The sequence below is a fragment of the Engystomops pustulosus genome, chromosome 1 (assembly GCF_040894005.1).
Source record: "Engystomops pustulosus chromosome 1, aEngPut4.maternal, whole genome shotgun sequence".
NCBI classification, from domain to species: domain Eukaryota; kingdom Metazoa; phylum Chordata; class Amphibia; order Anura; family Leptodactylidae; genus Engystomops; species Engystomops pustulosus.
Genome location: NC_092411.1, coordinates 239921276 through 239943468, shown reverse-complemented (window position 1 = coordinate 239943468; position 22193 = coordinate 239921276). Strand labels below are relative to the sequence as shown.

The 22193-nt window shown below is 40.8% G+C and overlaps 1 protein-coding gene across 4 annotated transcripts in view; it reads right to left on the bottom strand.

Moving 5' to 3' along the window:
* Positions 1–451: 451 nt before the first annotated feature.
* MICU3 (mitochondrial calcium uptake family member 3) overlaps positions 452–22193 on the bottom strand; it is a 92961-nt gene continuing 71219 nt past the window's right edge. For 2 of the 4 annotated variants that reach the window (XM_072122167.1, XM_072122175.1), the window contains 7 exons: positions 20506–20601; positions 16791–16891; positions 16157–16328; positions 7934–8042; positions 6058–6215; positions 4202–4270; positions 452–3059 (listed from right to left, as the gene is read on the bottom strand). In XM_072122167.1, the coding sequence (XP_071978268.1) occupies positions 4202–4270; positions 6058–6215; positions 7934–8042; positions 16157–16328; positions 16791–16891; positions 20506–20601 (705 nt within the window). In that variant the 3' untranslated portion in view covers positions 452–3059. The remainder of the gene's footprint in view (positions 3060–4201; positions 4271–6057; positions 6216–7933; positions 8043–16156; positions 16329–16790; positions 16892–20505; positions 20602–22193) is intronic. The other 2 variants (XM_072122183.1, XM_072122192.1) reach the window with 1 other exon arrangement.

Below are 22193 nucleotides of genomic sequence, written 5' to 3'. Positions count from 1 at the left end.
TCTGGTATATCCTGATGTGTATTATTCAGGTTCTATGACAAACAGGCCCCTTTTACACTCGCGAGTGTAACTCGCATCAGACTCGCAACGTGTGCTGCCTGGATCGCACGGCCCGAACGCTGCAAAATGGAACTGAACTGACATGCTGAGTTCACTCCCAGTTTGCAGCATTCGGGCCGTGCGATGCGGGCAGCACCCGTTGCGAGTTCATCGCATTACACTCGCGAATGTAGAAGTGGCCTAACTGTTGGAGTTATCCCTGCACTGTGATCACATATATCACAATCATTGTTACCCCAGTAATAGGATATCATTGTAAATAATACCTAACTAGTTCACACTGCTAGATGACAGCTAGGCTCCTCTTTGGTTGGAAAATTGAGGACATAATCTTGGCAAATTATGAATCATGGGAGATAAACAATGAAGCCAAAGTTATCAGTGCAGTCAATACATTAAAGTCATACTTTTTATTAAATTTTATTTACAGTTTTCTTTCAATAAAAGTGCAGCATGCAATGCAATATAAGCAAAGGTGACATCTTAAATGATCAAACTTTACAGCTCCTGTATAACATACGTTGTAGTGTATAAGAATGCAAGATTCATTTCCTAACACAGACAGTCCCCGAGATAAGGACATTGACTTACAGACGACCCTTAGTTAAGGACGGACCTCTGCCCACTGTGACGTCTGGTGAAGCTCTCAGGATGCTTTACTGTAGTCCCAGGCTGCAATGATCTGGTGTCTGTAATGAAGTGTGATAATTCTTGTTCCCAGGACAGTGCAAAATTCAGAAAATCCAATTGTCACAGGAACAAAAAAAAATATTGGTCTAGAGCTAAAATATACCTGTACTGATTTGCATACAAATTCAACTTAAGAAGGAACCTAACAGGGGACTGTCTGTACTGTACCCAGAAGTGAGGTATAATGGTGTTCCTATTAGCTATAATATAACGGAGAAGAGGAGCAGCACTGTGCCAAGTATCTGAATAGCGGGTGTAAGGAGATCGATATATGATGTGGATGATAACCTATCGTATCCTGCGGCAATGATTGCAGCTGATGAATTGTTATCTACACTGAGTAGACTATTAGATTGTAAAAAGTGGTGATAGTGAATGGATTTTATTTAGTTCAGCAGAAACAGCCTTCAGTGTTGTGTTCTGCATCTCCGCTTCCAATAATTCTCTACAAGCATCTGACTGCCAGTATTCTTCTAAAACTCACTCTGAATAGGCTCGGGACATTGCAAGCTATAAGATCTCAAAGTATGGTCTGTGATAACTGATCTGGGAGATTGGATTTGTCTCCATACACATCACATGTCCACAGAGATATAAAGATATAAATGGAGATCGTCCATGTTTGGTCATACAGTATATTCTCTGTCCTACAGTATGAGTGAACTCCATTTAACATATTGCAAACCTATTTTCTTGTAAAATAAAGTACCATTCTATTATAAAACCATATTCCTACAGTAGTTAATATTCCACTATCCTTTGTTCCACAATGGCTCCATCTGGTGGTGACTATTGATATGCCAAATGCAATACACAAAACTTAAAGCTTATTTGGAGGAGCAAATGTTTCATATTACAGGGATTACTTTTTCCCAGAAACATCATTACTCCAGTCAGTGGGCTGTGTCTGTTATTACAACTCAATTGTTGCAATTGTCAACATAACCAATGGGCAGAGGAAGGCACAGATCCTGGAAGAGAATGTGACCCTTTGTCTTAATTCTATACAGTATAACCCCTATGTAAATAATTATATGTATTTTATGTTCTTGAGGCGACTCTCCAGTACCATAGGACCCGAAGACATCATATATATTGTGCACGTCATGAACGAGCCAATCACAGGCCGTTTCCAGACATTCAATAGAGCGCGATCAGGGATTGTATCAACCATCTCATGCACAAAGTATGTGATGTCATTTACAGTCCAACAGGGCCAGAACCCTGCAGCCTGCATTGGAAAAGATATAGTATAGTTTTATTTTTTATAAAAAAAGCTGCCACCTCAGAGGTTTTTTACCCAAATGTTAAAATTATTATATGTCAATCCTGTTCTGGTTACAGAATAATCTTTGTAATATAGTAATAGAAATGTTGTTGCTCATTACATAGATATTTATGCCTTTTCTATGTTCTGTGCGCTCATGATCCCAGCATTTATTGACATCCTCTACACGTACAAGTATACTGTGCAAGTGTCTATACAATGCCTTCTCTGATTTCCATGATTTGTATTGTGTCCTGTAAAATGTGTATACATTTCTGCATCATCTTATTTTTTTTTTTTGTGTGCATCAGGTCATAACTTGTAGTATCACTTTATAGCTTATGTCTTAGAAATGTAACAGCATGCCTATTTATATATATTTCCATAACCACGCGTTTCATTCCTCTGTAGGCCCACGTGGGGGCGCTCACAGCTTACACTACTATTCATGCAATCTGCCCCGTCACCAGTGACAATCATAAAACCCCACAAGCCTGAGGTATAAAACTACACAAAGCAGCGCAGTTGTCCATTACAACACTGCAGGTCAGAGCATATAAGTCATATAAATCGGGGTCTATTTTCTAGGACAATGGCTTTACGTGTCTTTTCGCCCTTGTCTTTGTACACGAGGCCCATATTGTGTCTAATGTATAAGTACGGAATTCATTGTACTACATAGAAATCATCATCTCTATGTAGCCTGGAACATCCAGAGCATCACGTAAATGTACCTCATCGTAACATGATCTGTGTGTGATTCAATTTTTGCCTTAATAAAAATATAAAAAACATAAAATAGATTAAAATAGACACATGCATCTTGTGAAAAATCACACATAAAATAAATACTCAGTGCAAAATCATCAAATGGTGGCGGCGCTAATGTTTGCTATAAACTGTAAAGGATTGAATATTTAATAGCAGCGTTTTATCTCAGCGAATCTCTGCTGCGGAAGCTCCGGAATAACTCTCGGAAGTGTTTCCTGGTGACAGAGGTCACACACGTGTAGTAGTCCTTCAGGCCCTGCTTCGGCTTATCCTGGAGACAAGGACACACAAGTTAGTACAGAACATATATCCGATAAAATGTAAGAAACTGGTTATTGTCATCTCTTTATGAAGCCAACATCTTCCGCAGCAGCACGTCCAGATGATATACATAGGCTCTATTATGGTATATACATTTGGACAGCTGCAGCAGAGTGCGTCTACCTCTACACTGCTACGTAGCAATATCAACCTGTCAATGGAAGATAAAAAAAATACAAAACACAGAAAATATGCTAAAAAAACCCAAAAAATATCCACAGGATAGGGCCTAACTTGCTGATGGGTGGGGGTCTCAGTTATGAGAGCCCCACAGATCATGAAAACACGGGGTCCGATGAGGTCCCAGGTACCTCTGTCGCTCCCTGAGAGTAATGGAGCAGGCGGCTACGCGTGACCGTTCTGCTGCATTCATCTCTGTGGAGCTGACGGAGATCGCCAAGCACGGGGCCGACCCTATCGAGCCCCTCATTCTCGTGATAACTGAGACCCCTAGCGATCAGCAAGCTAGGATCTATTCTGTGGATAAATCCTAATTTGCTTGGTAGGAAAACCCCTTTAATCTCCCCAACTCCTATTACCTCTCACATCACAATTATAACTGGAAATAAAATATCTTCTCCTCAGTGCGAGGAGTCGGCCTCCTGTCCTGTGAGCGGCTGTGGTGTGCACCAGGCCTTCTACATGACGCTGGCTGCCTGGATCTTGCCGGAAATACTTGAGTGAATCATCCAAGATTCGTTTCGTATAAGGTTTGCCAAATTTTCTCAAAGAGGTTCTCCAGCGACAAGCTACCCCTTATCCGTTGTACCCCACATAGTTGGAGATGTAGAGAGCAGCCAGTGGCACATGCACGGGCCGCCCTGTTCATCTCTATGGCGCTGATGGAGATAGCCGAGCGCTGTACCTGGCAGTCTCCATAGAGATGAATAGGGCAGACGCTCGCATCTGTGTAATACAAGTATCTTTTACATGTTTGGGTCTGTCGATGATGCTTTAAAATCCATTTGGGCAGGTGGAAAGCTTCCAGAAAATCATGCCACACAATTTCCATGCACATTAAACAATCCAAAAGTCTAGAAATGTCAAAAAGAAAGTCAGATAACATACACAGGGGAGCCGGAGAGGACGTACCTATCTGTTATACAGCTGCTTCTTCAGGCAGGCTCTGAATGTGGTGTATTTCTGGACAGTTTTGTATCCCTGGGAGGCAGAAGATAGAGGTGTGCAGGTCACGGAGCAGCCGCAGAGGGTGCAAGCCAATAGAAGAGTGACATTAGATTCACAGTGTGAACAGTGCCATATGCAATACAGAGAGTGGTGCTCGCCCTGGCTATTGTATACCTGCTGTTATAATAGCCACCTTCTAGTATATTATTATCTACATAGATATTAGATATACTATTAGCTTATGCTGAGCTGTGTAATGGAGTCCTATGATTTCTATGTACTTCTTGATGGAAGGATTGTAGACCAAGCACACTGACATGCTGGTGTGTGCCCCCTCTGGCAGGATCTGCTCTTCTTCTAGCTTCTTATGCCCTTGTATTTACAAAAAAAGTTGTTAAAAATTATGCAAATAAAGATGAGGGGCGGAGCACATAGCCCTCATTTGCATAATTGTTTAAGCCTATTTTTGTAAAAACAAGGCCATAAAAAGCTAAAAGAGCAGATCCTGCCAGAGGGGACACACACCAATATGTCAGTGTGCTTGTTTTACAATCCTTCATACTGGTGGTAGATGTCATTTAAAGGATTTGTACTAACTATTTAGGTTATAGCCTATCCACAGTATAACAAGCTGATCGGTGAGGGTCTGACTGCTGGGATGCCCACTGATAACAAGAATGGGACCCCTAATAGTGAATAGAGAATGGACAGCTGAATATGATAATGGTGACAGACTCCCTTTAAAGGGTTTGTCAGGGGTTTATCCCCTTCCTAACGCGCGCCGTAGTTGTACAAATATTTGTTATCCATGGCTCTGATAATGATAATGAGCCAGAAGGGCTCTGGGGGTGTTACCAAAGCCTCCAGGCTTCACAGGCCTTTACTATGTGCAGTAGCATGTCTCCCTGAGACCATAACAGCTGGATTGCAAAGATGTCTTTCTGCCTTTTCTGTACATTTGCATTACAATATAATTGTGTGTTTTAACTTACCTTGCCCCCTGACAGAATCCTGTTCTGAGTCCCTGGTTTGTTCTGGTTTGGATATATTTAAAAAAACAAAAACATGTGACTTGTCTGTGCTGCTCACTCCTTCCTCAGCTCTCAGCCTCCACCTTTGGTGCTCCTGTACAATTCCTCCCTCCTGCTCCTTCACTCACACAGGGACAGAGCCCACAGTGTGGTGAGCTGACATCAGTGGGGGAGGTTGGAGCTGTACAGGAGTACAAAAGGTGGGGGCTGAGAGCCGAGGAGTGAGCAGCACAGATAGGTCACGTTTTTTTTTTTTTTTTAAAGCATCTAAACCAAAGTAAACCCAGGAACGCACCAGAGGATTCTGTCAGGGTGCAAGCTAAAATAAACACACAATTGTATTTAATGCAAATGCACAGAAAAGGAAAAAAACATCTTTGCAATGCAGCTGTAATGGGCGTAATTTGTAACTGTAATCTGGTCCCTGGTGACAGGTTCCCATTTAAGTGATGACGTGCAATGGCCTATGTTGCTCAGCAGGTGGCAGTGAAATGCTATAAAGCAGACAGTCAATGCTCTAGTCACCGGTGAGGGCTTAAAGGAGCTGAAAATTTGTAATGTATCTTATCTGTGAAGAGAAATGTAGCAATAGCAAAGGTGACAAATGTGCAAAATGTAATCCACCATCATATTCGATCTAAGATATCCATTACTGCCTTTCTATAATCCATAATATCGACAAATATATCTCATTTTACACACAGCTTACTATACATATTATAACTCATACAATATTATCATAGGTCATGACTGCAAAACTGGAGCAGAACGAAAATCTCAGCTTCTTACCCTAAATCCTCGATGTAGCCGGTCTTTCATTATACCAATAAATTCTTTATAACTTAATTGATCGTCTCTGTCAACATCAAAGATTTTGAAGACTGTGTTCACTAAATGCGGAGACAACTTCAGGCCTGTAGCTACATATACGGCACGCTTGAACTCATCTGTGGAGAATCGAGACATCAAAAGACTCAAACCAATCATTATGATAAGAGGCAAATCTCCCATCTTGTTTTGTCATTCATTGGAATTGGTCATGGAGAAACAATATGACGTCTTATCCGGGAGGCTGCTTTACTATTGTACAAAGCCTTGTCTTTCACCTTGTCAAGTGTCTGTAGGAACTGAACTTGGCTTCTAGGGGCACATTCACACATCAGCTAAATGTGACCTTTAAGGGAAAAACCTGTAGTGGGTCATAATGGGAGTAAAGGAAAAATGACAGATGAGCAACCTCTGCTCTTATTAAATTCACAAAAAAATGTTTAAATGTACCCATGTGTCACCCAATTTCAGAGAGGGGCCTCTCTCTTCATTCAAGGATTTTGTGAGCACCTTTGTACTGATAACAGAACCGATTCAGGTGACCACTTCCAAACACATTACTCCAGGTGGGTTTCAGCATTCTCATAATCAAGACAAATATTCAGCCCTGACATCATATCCAAAGAAAGCTGCTATCTTGGGCTCTGTAGCACCTAGCATGCTTTTGGTGTAATATTAAAGACAAGAATTTCATCTCTCAAATCACATCAGGCCTCTGGTTCTGTGATTTATAGAAGCATAGATACAGGCAACAGGCGGTCAAAGACATGGTCGGAAGATGGATCTTTATCTGGAGCTCACAGTCCTAAATTTATCATCAACCATCTGTTTCTCTGGTTCTGTAGCCCACAGAACTACAACCCAGATTTTGAAAGATGACCAACAAGGGGAGCCCTCACCACACACTAACATCGTGGTACATGCCACAAAGTGTGGAAATATCTAAGGAAGGTCGTTTAACCAAATTGTCAAATGAATGTGGATTGCCATTATTAGTTGCATATGAGTGCTGAGCTTTTACATTTCTATACTAAAAGGGACGGTACACTACTTATGCACCAACTTCCCCATAGGTGTGACGTGTGGTAACATTTAACTTGAAAGATGACATTCTCATCTTTAAAATGACACCAAAAGCATGAAGCAAGGCACTAGAGTCCATGATAGGGGTGTCTGAATGAACATCATCTCAATACAAAATGTGACCCGTCTCAGCATCTTAAAACCATTAGCTTTGTAGGGTTAAAAAGTCAGCCAGTTCCCTAGAATTACACTAGATCTATTACTTGTCCCCACACCATAGGGATAGCTGAATACAGCAGTGCAAATCTCTAAGTAGATAACTAGAACAGGAATGTAAAATCTCTCTTTCACATTATCCAGTATTCCAAACAATGAACACAATTTCAATTGGCTCTTTCTAGTTTGGAAATCCATGGCTCAGTGTGTTTACAGTTATGATTCAATAAGATTGACAAATGCTTATATCTAGTACACAATTATCATAAGTGATCAATTGTAAAGTGAAAACTTGATTTGTGTGGTATAATTACCAATTCTAAAATTCTGTATAACATATTATTCAACATGCCTCGTGACCCTGAATTGCAATGCCACTTTACATATCGAACTTCAGTTCTTTTTTCAACTGATTTCCTTATGTCCAATAGAAAAACACCCCCCAAAAATCAAGAAACCTGACAAAATGGATATGGCTTCTGTTTTTGTCTCTATATAGCAGGAACACATCCACACATGCAGCTTACACTGGTATCACTTGTATGTAAGAAGCAAACCAAAGCCAAAAAAAAAAAATCTTGGTAATAGGACGTCTTACCCTGACCAATAGATCGATTGGCAAAGTTGTACATTTGCATTGCAATGGCAAAATCCTCCAAGTTGTTCAGAAACTGGAAGAAGGACCGAAATTCATCAAAAGAGATTCCCTGAGAAGCAGAGCAGAAAGGCAGAGTTAGTTCCTCTATGATTTTATCTAGATAAGTAGATGAAAGTATCAGCAGGTGATGAATAAAAGTCATTTAGAAGGTTATAATATGGAACATGATACTTCCTGTACTAGTCCTAAGCGAGCGCTGCAGCCGGCACAAAGAGCTTAATGCATCAGAGACATCGGAATATGTGGCATCTGAGATGGATAGAGCCTCGCCTGCTCTACAATTATACAAGGAAATCTTCAAAAACCTTCACATTAGGCAATTATTTTGTGCCTATTTTAGTCCATCTTTGCATTATAGCGTGTATGACTAAGGCTGAGTCTGTCAATTGCTCGTTTATTACATTAAAAAGGTTATGTCAGGATGTCAAATCTTATCTGTATGTCTTGCTGTGGCTTATGAAAGTCATAGGGGGACATTAAGTTCTGAAATAATTCTCAGATTGGGTTGAAGTTACCAGTGGGGATCCACAGGGGTCAGTATTGGGGCTACTTTTTTAAAAAAAATATTACTATTAATGACCTTATAGAGGATTTACATAGTAATGTTTCAATATTTGCAGATGATACTAAGCTCTGTAAAGTGATTAATACAGAGACAGATAGTATAATATTACAATGGGATTTGTGAAAGCTGGCGGATTGGGCAGAGAAATGGCTGATGAACCGGCAGTAATTACAATTGTTCCACCATTTACGCCACCTCCACACTAAGTGGCCATGGGGCAGCTTTGAATAAGGGCATGCTGGTGGTAGAGTAGGCAGATGCAGGGCACTTCTGTTCCACACCTTTATACTCTCTACAACTTTCTTGGGCCTGGCATAGAATCATACGCCAATGCAACTTCACCACCACCACCAGGGGCTTCCTGACCATTCATGCCTGCCATGTAATATTAGATCACCAGAGAACTGAGAAGACAAATCTGGCATCTGTCTTCAGTAGACAAACCACTTTGATCCTGTATCCAGTTATGCCTTCTTATGGACGTGTGAAATTGCAGGTTGTGGACCGTGGGAAAAAAAACCTGCCACAAACACGGGCAGTAATAAGACCGCTTCTATAATTTGCGACTATGGCAGTCGGCCGTGTAAACCAACTATGTGTTAGTGGAAACAAGGGCTAACGAAAACCCAAAATAACGCTCATATGCAGGGGGCCTAAAACTAAACGAAAAAATTCTAATAATCAAAACCCTAAGAAAATTGGCTAATGATTGGGAGAGCATAAACACATGAGGCCCAGAGTTTACTAGGTCAATAACTCCTATGTGCTAGGGAAAGAGGATCCTGATAGGGGGACCCCCCTCAATGAGCACCACCTGCCCAAATAATGTTTAATAAAAATAGGGGAGTCAACCTTATGATGGGACAACCTCCTATTATGTTTTATAGTATGACAGCGTAGTATAGTAATGACAGCGGGTTAAGGACCATATTCTTCCACTCTGAAAAGGGTTAACTGTATAAGAAAAGGACGGATGTTTAACTAAACAGGTATTTTCATCATTTACGAGTCAGAGAGAAAGAGGAATAAAAGTTAAAAGGAAGCTGCAGAGCGGTGTTTACTTACATGAAAGACACGCTGGGTAAACATGTCAGCAAATACCTCATAGCACTGGCAAAGTCTGACCGCGGGGGGAACAAGTCTATCGCCATAGACATAAATAAACTCACAACAGCTAAGAGGCTGCAGTGCTAATATCATGCCTGCTGCATTATGATGCAAAATGTACACATAGTATGAAGCCGGCTAAGACGGGGGGACTCATTTCTAAGCAGCTAAGACAGTGTGGACATGATGCTGGAAACTACAGACCTGGGAGTTTAACTTCGGTTGTGTGGAAAATATTTTAGATACTTGTTTGAGATGCTTTCCTGTAATATCTCACTTTACATAACAGCATAACCCAGCATCAGCATGGGTTAATGAGGGATCAGTCCTGTCAGACTAATCCAATTGGCTTCTAAAAGGAGGTAAGTTCTAGACTGGACCTGGCCAAGGCGGTGGATGTTGTGTATCTGGACTTTTCCAAGGCATTTGATACAGTGTCACATTAAAGTTTGGTACATTACATGAGACTGTAATGAGGGGAAAATATATGTATTTGGGTTAGAAACTGGCTTACTAATAGGAAACAGAGGGTCACTATTAATGGCATGTTCTCAAATTGGGTTGAAGTTACCATAGGGTTTTCACAGGGGTCAATGCTGGGGCCCCTGCTTTTTAACATTTTTATCAATGACCTCATAAAGAGTTTGCACAGTTCCAATACTTGCAGATGATACTAAGCTCTGTATTGTAATTAATAATGAGGCTAAAGAGGTTTCATGTAGATAAATGTAAGGTTATGCACTTGGGCCATGGAAACAAAAAGTACAATTACGTTCCAAACAGTCAATCACTTGGTAAAACATCAGCATAAAAGATTTAGGGGGTAAACTTAACTTTGGTGACTAGAGCCACTAAATTGCTAATAAAGCTAATAAAATTACGGGATGTATCAAGAGAGGAATACATTCTTATGAGAAGAGCATAGTTTTGCAAAGTTTTATACAAATCACCGGTCAGACCACACATGGAATATTGTGTACAGTTTTGGACACCAAGGACATAGATGAACACGAATGAGTACAGAGGAGAGCAACCAAGATTATTAGGGGGATGGGGGGACTAGAATATAGTGATTGATTACTAAACTTTGGGTTATTCAGATTGTGAGAAGTGGAAGGAGATGGGTCACAATGTGAGAAGGGGGGGTCGCAATGTGAGGAGAGGGGCCACAAGGAGAGGAGAGGGACCAAATGTGAGGAGAGGGACCACAATGTGATGAGAGGGGCCACAATGTGAGGGGAGAAGGAGAGTGACCACAATGTGAGGAGGAGGAAAGGGTGGGCCTGCAATGTGAGGAGGAGGAGGAGAGGGGCCACAAAGTGAGGAGGAGGAGAGGGGTCACAATGTGCGGAGGAGGAAACGGTGGGCCTGCAATGTGAGGAGAAGGAGAGGGGCCACAATGTGAGGAGGAGAGGGGTCACAATATGCGGAGGGAAAGGAGAGGGGTCACAATGTGATGAGGGAAAGGAGAGGGGTCACAATATGAGGTGGGGAAGGAGATGGGCCACAATGTGAGGAGGGGAAGGAGATGGGCCACAATGTGAGGAGGGGAGGGACCACAATGTACAGAGGAGGAGCAGAGGGGCCACAATGTGTGCAGGAATTGGAGAGGGGCCACAAGGTGAGAGGGAGGAGGAGAGGGGACCAATGTCAAAGGCAAGAGGACAGGGGCCACAATGTGAGAAGGTGGAAGAGAGGGACCACAATGTGAGAGGGACGAGGAGAGGGTATTATACCGTTATACTGGTATGAAATCTGTTTTAAAAGAAGCATAGGGATGATTCGAGAAAAAGTTTTATGCGTGGTGTCCAGAAGTAATTTAGGTTAAAGGCAAAATTTAGATGTACAGTTAAGAAATTGCAGTAGTAAACAACGGCAGCTGCCCAGTGCCTGAGACTGTGATGTCCACCTGTCACACTAGGATATACATTATATGGGTACCATATAATGATAATGAAGTGCCAATGTGCAAAAACGTGTTGTATTTTCTTCCTATCCCATCTGGTTAACTGATAAATTAGAGTCATGGCTGACTACATTTCTTTTGGAAGCCACAAAAATGGCTCACTGCTGTTCCAGTGCATCAGTCAAGGAAGCATATTGTCCAGATAGAATCAGCCTCCCAGCCAATCCTGACTGTAATTTTAATATGGTAAGTGATGCCGGAATAATTCCTCTCACACTAGAGATACATTGTACCTACGCAGCGGTACCACCCTGTAGATACTATACACTGCAATCGCCAATATGTAGGAAGCAGTAGGGACAGTAACAAAGTCACACAGAGTACATTTTTACCATAAAAATAAGTAGGCAGATTGCATCAAAATACTGCACTAATCACTACCATGGTGCCCTAAGAAGTATGGTATTTCAGGAGAGGTATTTTCTTTGTATGATGAGTCAAAAACGGTGAGTCAGGGTCTTCAAAACTTCCAAGCGACTATGTGCCCTCGCTTTTCCAACATTAGTAACATACATTTGGAGCATCTTTCTACCTCTCTGATTGCTGCTATTTTTCTGTATTTCCTACCAGGAATCTATGAATTTGTTTCTAATTTAGAATGTTCCCTAGTGTTGGTAGTAGTGTGCAGGGACCCCAAACATTTCGACAAAAAGATGGTAACCCACAGCTGTCTATTTAGTTATACAGTTTTAGGCCTCATGCACAGGAACGCAGCAAGCATACAACCGAGTCTTTCTCTCCTTGTCTTTCTCTCCAGTGAAAGACAAGCAGCTGTGTTATAACAATGGCAAAATATAGGATATGACCTATATTTTGCAGTCCAGCCATCCGGCTTGGTCACTGGGGGCCTTGAGACATTGGGGCACATTTACTTACCCGATCCCTTGGAGTTCACGAAAGTGCTTTGTCTGCCGATAATGCACTCTGCCACGATTCACAAAGATCGTGCGCCCGATATCCTGGTGCATGTAAGTGCATTGTCTTGCGACACAATTTGAAAGTTAAATCCCACGCTCGGTCCAAATCACTCGGATCGTCCGGCGGCCAGTCCCAATTGCGTGCAACACAATCCCAGCGCAAAGCCCTGTTAAATACCTGTCAAAGCTGCGCAAATCTCGAAAACCGTGAAAAGACAGACGAAAGTGCTATCCGCGACCCTTAGTTAATGAGCCCCATTGTGTGTTCACAGTACCGTGTCTGGGTGCCAAAGACCTCTATGGGGGCCATGATGCGCCACAAATTGTGCGGCGGTATCACTGGCTCCCATTTGGCCATGTGCATGAGGCCTTAGGAGATATTAAATCACAACACAGAATTTCAGTAACGATCCATTAGGAATATTTACTGGAACATTTAAGGAAATATGACAAGCCCTCTTTGATGGAAACTTGCCAAGATTAATTGACATTTTTCTCCCCATTAAGCAAATATGTAAAGAAATAAAGGTGAGCCAGGTTGGGAGAGGCTGGAGGGAAGCGGCCCTATGGATACCTCTTCTCGAGTCTTGTCGCTATTTCATGCTGCCCATGGATGGTTGAAAGTGAGGATTGAAAATGATGCAAACTAGACACAGGTTAGACATTACTAACCAAGCCATCGCCATGTAACTATCTGTAAAGTACAATACAATCCTAGCTTAGTGCACACATACAAGTGGTCAACTTTCAATCCTCAGTCATTAACATTTCAAACACAACTCTTGTGCTTACATGACAACAATCAAGTCAGACAATGAGGTGTTAAACTGGAGGCGAAAGCCCATAAATACCATGTTTCACATACTTTCTTAAATGATACAACAATCCTTGTTTTTATACGGTGAGAAGCGATGAGAAACCATTTAGACACTACTCAATTATTGGCCATTCAGCTTCTGACCAAGACGTAAGATGAAAGTCTCCCTAACAATAGGTCTTGCGCTAAGTACACTTTAGGTTTTCTGGTTCCTCAAGCTGCACTGTCAACACTGCCAAAGTGTAGCCATTTCAGGCAAAGACAAGCTGTTTGCAAGTTTTCCTTAGGAAGGATTAACCTGATCCCACCACAAATACAAACAGAAGAATCCCTCCAAAACATCCCACGCCTCAAGACCTACTTGTAACTTCAGCTCCATTGGTTTCCACTCAGGCATTGTTATGCCAACAGTTCTTCTATGAGTTGGGTACCACAATCACGACTCAAGAAATGAAGGCGACAGAAGCTTCTCAGCCGCCATTCATTCATGGGGATCCCTTTGAAATTCTGGGTAAACTTATCATTGTGATCAATCTCACATGGAAAGGCAATGTTTGCTGGAGGGAGAAGTTCCCTACATAAGACGCAAACTTTTTACTACAACTGTGATCTGGTAACATATCTGCATTTCCAGCAGAATATAACAGCAAGTGCCAAACAAATAACATAACAACATGGTAAAAACCATTGAAATGCAACAGATTTTTGGTCTCAGGTCCTGTTCAGCATATAACTAAACATTACCGATCTAGCTCTTCTGACCACTAAGGTCGCTGATTGGCCACAGAAGTCACATGATCACCAGGCAATACTAGTCCAGCCCTAGACAGGGAATGTGCTGTAAGTACACTTTACTTTTTATCTTCCATTGCCCTGGGCCAACATCCGGTGAATTCCTGATAACCCCTTTAAGCTTAAGCCTCAGGAGAAATTTCAATTGACCACCAGGTATGAGGAAAGTATTCCACAACACTCAGATTATATTATTTATATAAATCTCCTTCTTCCCCTCACAACGACAAAAGGGGCAATACTGTAGCCCTCCTGGAACTCTTCTTCCTAGACCACAAAGGAAGGCGAAAGGTCTCCTTTAATATGATGTATTCAGGGTAACTACAGTGGAAGCAGCCATAGTAGCAGCTATGGGGCCCACTGTGTCAGGGGGCCCTGTCATCCAACCTGGTACACTGAAGAATAGAGAATGTGCACATTGTACAGCATAATATGTACAGTATATAACAGTGTACATCTTCTACTGTACACAGCATAAATTGGTAGCTCAAATTGGTAGCAAAACAACAGGACTGGGGATCTTTCGTCTGTAATTCCTCCAATGTACTTGAACCATGTGTTCATCAGCTACTGGGACAGATCTGTGTAAGTGTATAAATGTGTATATCAGTGTATAAATGTGTGTGCTTAAAGGGGTTTTCCCACAAAAGAAAATTCTCACATCTCAACCCGCTATTGATGTTAACACAATAAAGATCATTTTAACCCCATACTTGACAATGTTACTCAGTGTTATTGCTGTTTTAGCTCCTATCACTCTCTAGGCTGCTCAGTGTAAAATCCCAGGGTGTGGGAGGGCCTCTCTAAGCAGACACTTTACTGTATTATCCATCTAGTTATATGGGTTGACAATGTGGTTACATTATCAGGGCACAAGGTGTATATACACTTTCATCTGGCTTCTGACATTGTACTAGCACACTGATACATAGAGAGATGAGACAGATCAGAGATGCATGAGATGATTACACAGAGGCTGATAGACCATTACACTGTTACACTCTGGGCTCTGCTACATATCACAGACATGTTGCTGCCTCCCCCTTCCCCCGGATCCCTTCTCTCCTTGTAGCTTCTAGTTTGCAGCCTCTCTCTCTGCTCACCATGTGCTGGCAAGATGTAATCAGTGAGTGTCTCTGAGCTCCGTGCAGGGGGCGGGGCTACAGCCACACAGCTGAGACAGACAGAAACTCAGCTCCACAATCTCATCCAAGATGTCTGCCCGACTCTAAGACAAGTTACAGGGTTGTGTCTATGGGAAACTGAAATTGTGTACACCAGGACTGATAGAGACAGGTTGGGATTCTATCTGTAAAATGCTGCATTTTTGTTAATAACAGTGAATTAGAGAATGTGTTATTTTGTCATCCTGAGTACATATAAGAAACTTGTCTTCGTGGGAATACCCCTTTAAGAGTATAAATGTGTGAGTATACAAATATGTATATATCTGTATAATAATGAGGGAGTACAAATATGAGGGGGAAGGGGAGGTCTATTCAGAAGTCTGCTATCGGGCCCAGCTTCTCCTAGTTATGCCCCTGGACATTTGACATGTCCATATTTAAAATATAGATTGTTCATATATAATATATGTATATCCACTCCTAAAGTTACAATCGGACATCTCGTTAATAGAAATCTGTATGTAAACAAATTTTTTTACTACCACTTTAATGGTGGATATCTCTGATTCTATGAAGCATCCATACGTAATATATATATATATATATATATATATATATATATATATATATATATATATATATATATAAATATGATATATACTGTATAAAATATATATATATATATAATATACAAATTAAAGGGGAGATACTCCTGTTTAACGTGACATAGGGTTCAGGAGAAATCACTGTTTGCAGTTGGTCACGGTCCTGACATTTATAAACGTCCTTTCTGCATGGAGCATGTGCAAATAGGATAGAAGGTTACCTTCCTCATATCCACATGGATAGACCTGAATGTCAAATAAAAATACCTTTTCCTCTGGAATCCGGAAGCGGACATTCTCCAAGTAGCTTGATGTGTTCTCCACATTCGTGTATCGCAACAGAATGCGGGCAAAATCTTCTTCACTGATTGTGTTCATGCCTTTGGAGTAGGAAAGGAACTCAATTTCAAGCACCTCAGTCTGAAGGTTATCCATAAACCTACAAAAGAAGTGAATTTCATTTTTCCATGATTGAGAAGACATGTTTCATGGACAGGGTTAGTTGGATGGCTCATTCAAGATGTATAGGAACACCACACAAGGGGGGAGATTTATCATAAGTCTCTTTGAGTGGAACCAATCAGAGCTCATCTTTTATTTTCCCACAGCCGTTTATAAAATAAAAGCTGAGCTCTGATTGGTTTCCATGGGCAACTAGAACAGTTTTACCTTAGAAACTTGATGATTAATCTCCCCCAAGATGCGAATGTCTAGCCTTAGAGCCAACTGAAAAAAAGTTCACTTTTCCTCTCTTTTACCAAAAGATTAACAACACAGTATGGTGGTGAAACAGGGTGCGTGAGAGTCTAAAAAATAGGAGGTAACTGTCAGGAACAATGCTAAAAAAGTAATTATGTCACAAAAGAATGTTTATTTATTAAAATGCATGAAAGTGACTCACCTATAAAAGTCTTCAAAGTTAAGTTCAATTTTTCCTTTCTTCCCAAAAAAGTGCACCAGTAGTGTAGTGTGTATCATAGAGCTGGTTAGTTCATCAGCACCCTTCATAGAGAAGAGAATTGTCACATTGTGTAAATGGTGAACTACAAGATTCAAATGCTACTTGGATTAAGAGGGGTTTTCTCAGGTAATAAAAGTTTAGTAGTTTCTTTTTACACTGTTAATGTTCTTTATAAAGTAAATCAGATTAATACCAGTGTCTTTTACATACTGTGTGCAAATGTTATAATACTGTTAAAGGGAACCTGTCATCAGGAGCCCTTATTCTGGTCCCCTATGTCCTCATAGAAAATAGTGTACACACGGCCAAAGAGTTTGTATAGTAAAACTGTCTTAATCCAAAAAAATGCAAACTCGATGCATGATCCACTCCTTAAAGGGCACTCCAATGGGACAAGGGACACAGCTCTGCATAGAGAAAGGTAAACCTTGATCCCACTTATCTTGTTTTTTTTGGAAAAAGACAGTTTTACTATAAAAACTCTTTGGAAATGTGCACACTATTCTCTATGGGGACATTGGGGGAACCAGAAAAAGGGCTCCTGACGACAGGTTCCTTTAAAAACATAAACCTGTATTATTCATAGGCCCTACTAGAGGCCGCACTACATTTCTCCAGAAGAGTAAAAAATACTCCTCTTTGCATGAGGAAAATGATAAAATACTGTATTCAGTTATACAAATAAATAACAATTTAGGAAATCACAGTAATCTGGCATCATTCATTGTGTCCCCTTCTCTTCCCTTACACGGATCACATGTAACAGTAATCTTATAGTAAAGTCCCATTTGATCACTGTTATCAGGGATGTTGACAGTGAGCGCAGCGCGGCTTTCGTGCCCCTGTTTGTTTATATGGGGCACAGACATGAGAGATGGCACCGTGGGACGCTGTGAGGTAAATAAATGTTTAGTTTTTAAGCAGCCCTTCCTTCCGGCCACCAAGGTCTTGTTATACAGTGTCAGGCAACAGCTTTAACAAATGTGCTGCACAACATGTGAGGATTGGGTTTTTTTATGTGTGCAACATTATCCAAAAATTCGGATGCATTTCCAATAGTAATTGTTCCCAACAATTTTTTTGGAGACGAGGTACAGTTTTGTGGCAATTTTAGGCAATTTTCTTATCCACAGCCACACATGCGGCACATGTATCATAGTTTTTCAGCTGCCACTATTTCAAGTTTCCTGAAGTTGGCCTACTTTATCATCGCAATGTATCTTAAGTTTTTCCGCTTTGTGATACATGTGATGAGTTGCCTGTTTAGTCTAACTTTTGGGACTTTGTGGTGTGCGACATTTTAGTCCCAAATAGTAGCTCCCAAAAGTAAGTCTGGGTCTAGCATTCTCTGTTTTGGGACTTATTAGGTGCAAGAATGGGACAATTTCAGAGCCCAAAAGTCTCACAAGTTGAACAAACAACTGGGCCACAAAGATAAATACGGAGACTGCATTACATCCTTGAGGCAGCTACCTGTGCTACGCTGCTTGATTCTGCACCTAAAAAGTCGAAAACTGTGAAAATTCGCACAAAAAGTCGCACATTTCATATGTGTATTTCATACATGTCATATGGAATATAAAAGGATTGAGAAAAATAAGGGAAGAATTTATATTTTATATTCTTCCTGCTGGATATAAACATTTTCTTCACAGTAGCTGGTACTGAATAATAAACCTGGGGAATCCTTAGGCTGTCTAAGTTTACACTACCTTTCAGGTCCATTACTTTGTACCAGAGCTTTAATGCCATTCTGTATATCACTGTGTCTTAAGCCCTACATCTTATTTGGTAAAATCTCTACCTTGTTTCAGAGATTCTTCACTTGCAACCAAAGGTGTTGGTAAAAGCTGAGTACGGCGCTCAGCTATCTCTGTCAGCCGGTGCAAGTTCAACAGACTCAGGGGTGTAACTTGAACGGGTACAGAGGGTGTGGTGGCAACGCAGAACAAGAAGATTAGGGGGCCCTAAAGGTGTCACTTTCCCATATGTGAAAACTAGTACTATTAACCTTAAATTATAGTCGGGGGAACCTGGTATAGACTTTGCTCTTGGGCCCAGCAGCTCTAAGTTACGCCACTGGACAGGCTGCTCTGTTAATTTGGTGTACAACAGCCCCCCACCAACCAGCAACTTACCCCCTATTCTGTGGATAGGATCTATCTTGTTGTGATTGGGCAACACCTATAAATTCGTTCTTTAAGAAGGATCCTTTTCTCTTTTTCAGTCTTATATTCAATCTATATATTTAAAATGCATCTTCATCTGGATTCTGGGTTCATTATTTCTTATATTTATACACTTATTTAAGGCACTAAACATTAATAATGAAAATGTAAAAGGGAACATGTCAGCAGAAACTGACCTAATAAACTGCAATCTTTTTGTTTTGTAAAAGTCTGAAGAAAATCTACTAGTCTTTATTAACCATTAACACTGCTGAGTAGATCATTATTTTTATTAATTATTATTTATTATTGACTTTTTGGTGTAAAAAAAGAATAAAAAATTTGCAAAGGCTTGAACATAGAACCACTGCTAGTGCAACACTGTGTAAAGCCAGATCTATTACTTCCATTTTTTTTTTAAATAATAGCAAAAAAAAATCGCTACCCCCTGGTGTATGTGCTGTTCTCCATGCGATTATTATGTGCCTATTTTTTAAAAAATCCCAGACATTGCTGAGTGATTTAATAAAGAACCAACACCACTTTAATAAATCTGAACGGTAGTGGAGCTCCAAAGACAGACATACAACTATCAGAACCCTGTCTAATTGTAAATTACTCCCAATATATTTATAAGGAGCTCTGCTCCTGTACTCTACTTAGAAAATGTACTTTATTTTTATTAAATTAAGAAAAAAGTTCTTTGGGGGGGTGTTACAAGAGCTCCTACAGGCTTATTACATGTTGCCCAAAGCACTTGTGACCTGTCTCCATGCTCGGGAGAAGAAAGGTGGGTTACAAGTCCTTCGGGGGACTTGTAATAGCCAGAGACCGAGGAGAGCTTGACTTCTGTGCAAAACTCTCCGTCTCTATGACTTTCTACAACTAATTTACATCTATCTTGAAAGGTGATTTTTTTAGACAATGCCAATACACTGGGCCATGAAAGAAACATGGACTGGAATATACTGAGCTGCTAAACAACATACTGGTCATGGTTCATTTGATCAATTTCTTCTGACAGGTTCCTTTTAAGCAAAAGATCTTGGAGATGATACACAGAAACACAGTTTGTATTCTTAAGCAAATCTGCTAATTTGTGACGTTTTAATTCTGAATCGTTGTATATCGGACCAGTCGTAAAAATAAGACAAAGATCACACCTACGTTCAGCAAGTTTCATTACACATCCTGTTGTTAACAGTGGAAAAAATTGTGTCACCACCCGCGTCTTTTGCGGGTAACAGAAGATCCATTACAGTCTATAGGGAATGGACACAGGTGTGAAACGGGCCTGATTAAGTAAGATTTCAGCTCTGAAGCCATCTCTATAGATAATGTGAATACATGACATATACATATAAAACAGTGAACTAAATGCAAGAGAAGAAGCCAACAGTCACATGCAATATAGGTGCAAGTTAGTATGAAACATGGATGAAGATGAACTCCTAATGAGATGGAACGGACCAGAGGTTTATTTGTACCTCTGCAAGGTCCGAAAAGAGGGCTTGGCTCGTGCCACGTCTCAGAGTATCCCAATAGCTCCTGGAGACATGATCCTGTGCATCTGGTCTAAGTACCTGCAGAAGTTGTAAGAGGCATGAATACTCGGAAATACATTCATATTTATTCAACTTCATAATCAGTAAATGCTCAAGGGTTAAAAATGTTAAAAAATTACTATATCTTTTCATTTCTATTCAATAACAACTTATCAAACATATTTATTAGGGTACATTCACACAGACATAAGCCTGCACGGCCTTAGCTGGGTGGGCATACGGCGGCTCGCTGGAGAAGGGGAGGGATGAGCGCTGCTCCCCCCCTCCATAGAAAACAGGATAGTGCATGCCGCCATTACCGTCTATGGGGAAGTATATACAGCCGCATACATTCCCCAGACAGTCGTGTGAATGAGGCCTTAGTTGTAATCACAAGCATAGGATATTTAATACATTCTACATTGTCTATAAATGTCAGGTCAATCAAAGCTGTAGTTTAGTGATGTATGTATGTGAACTGGCTTAAATAACTAGTAAGGTTAGAGGTAAGGGAAATCTACCGTCAAAATCAGGAATGATAAAACAGGGATACCTACTCAAAGATCCAGGCACTGTGACTGTAATCTTCTTATTTTTTGTTATCCATGGACTCCTTCCTTCTAAAACCAACTGTATCAAATTATGCTAATGAGACAGAAAGACTCTGGAGGAGTCCTCCATGCTGTAGCCTCACAGGCCGTTACACTGTCTCACACTTCCTAGGCACTTCCCTCTACCTCTGCCTGATGTAATCTCACTGCAGCAAAGAGTTTTGGCACACATTAGGTGGGGAAAAGTGTTCCTGCACAGTGTAGCTGTCTATAAAGCTACATTATGGAGGGTCTTGGGTAACATCCCCAAAGTCTTTCTGCCTCATTAGCATAATGTAAAATGTTAATTTTTAGATGGAAGGAGGCCATGGATAACAAATGTAAGAAGATTACCACAGTCACAGTGTTTGGATCTATGAGTAAGTGTCCCTGGTTTATCATGATGGATTTTGCCTCATACTACAACTTGGCTAATGTGTTAACTGTTAATTGTCCTGGGTTCTCTGCAGGGAAAACAACCCTTCACTACACACTAGAACACTAGCCCTGGTGTCCATTTAGATGACCACTGCATTCACACAGCCGTTTGATGACTCCTCACCCTTCCATAGGTAGACGAGCCACTATGCCGCATATCTGCTGAATTAGAGGACATGCCCAATATTTTGCGGCACAGCCACCCAATTTGGTCACTATGCGGTGAGATACTGTGTGCTCACCGCACTGTGAGACATAAACTTCTATTGATGCGGCCGTCTTAATGAGCCCTTAAGCTGTTGCTTAATAGTAGGTGAAGTGTATAGATCACATTCACTGCAGGGGTCCTAAGACGCTCTACTGTCTAGTAGCATACTGTATATTAGAGTATACAGTTTATATCTATATATATATACAGTATATATACACTATATATAATTGAGAACATTGAACCTTTTGGTATGTTTTTGTATTGTTGGAAAAACTGAAGCACAAGAATACCCAATGCCTGTCCTGTAATGCACAATAATAGGTTTATCATGTAATTCCTGACCACACTAAACTTCTCATATTAGGAAACAACCATAGACCAGACAAATTCTA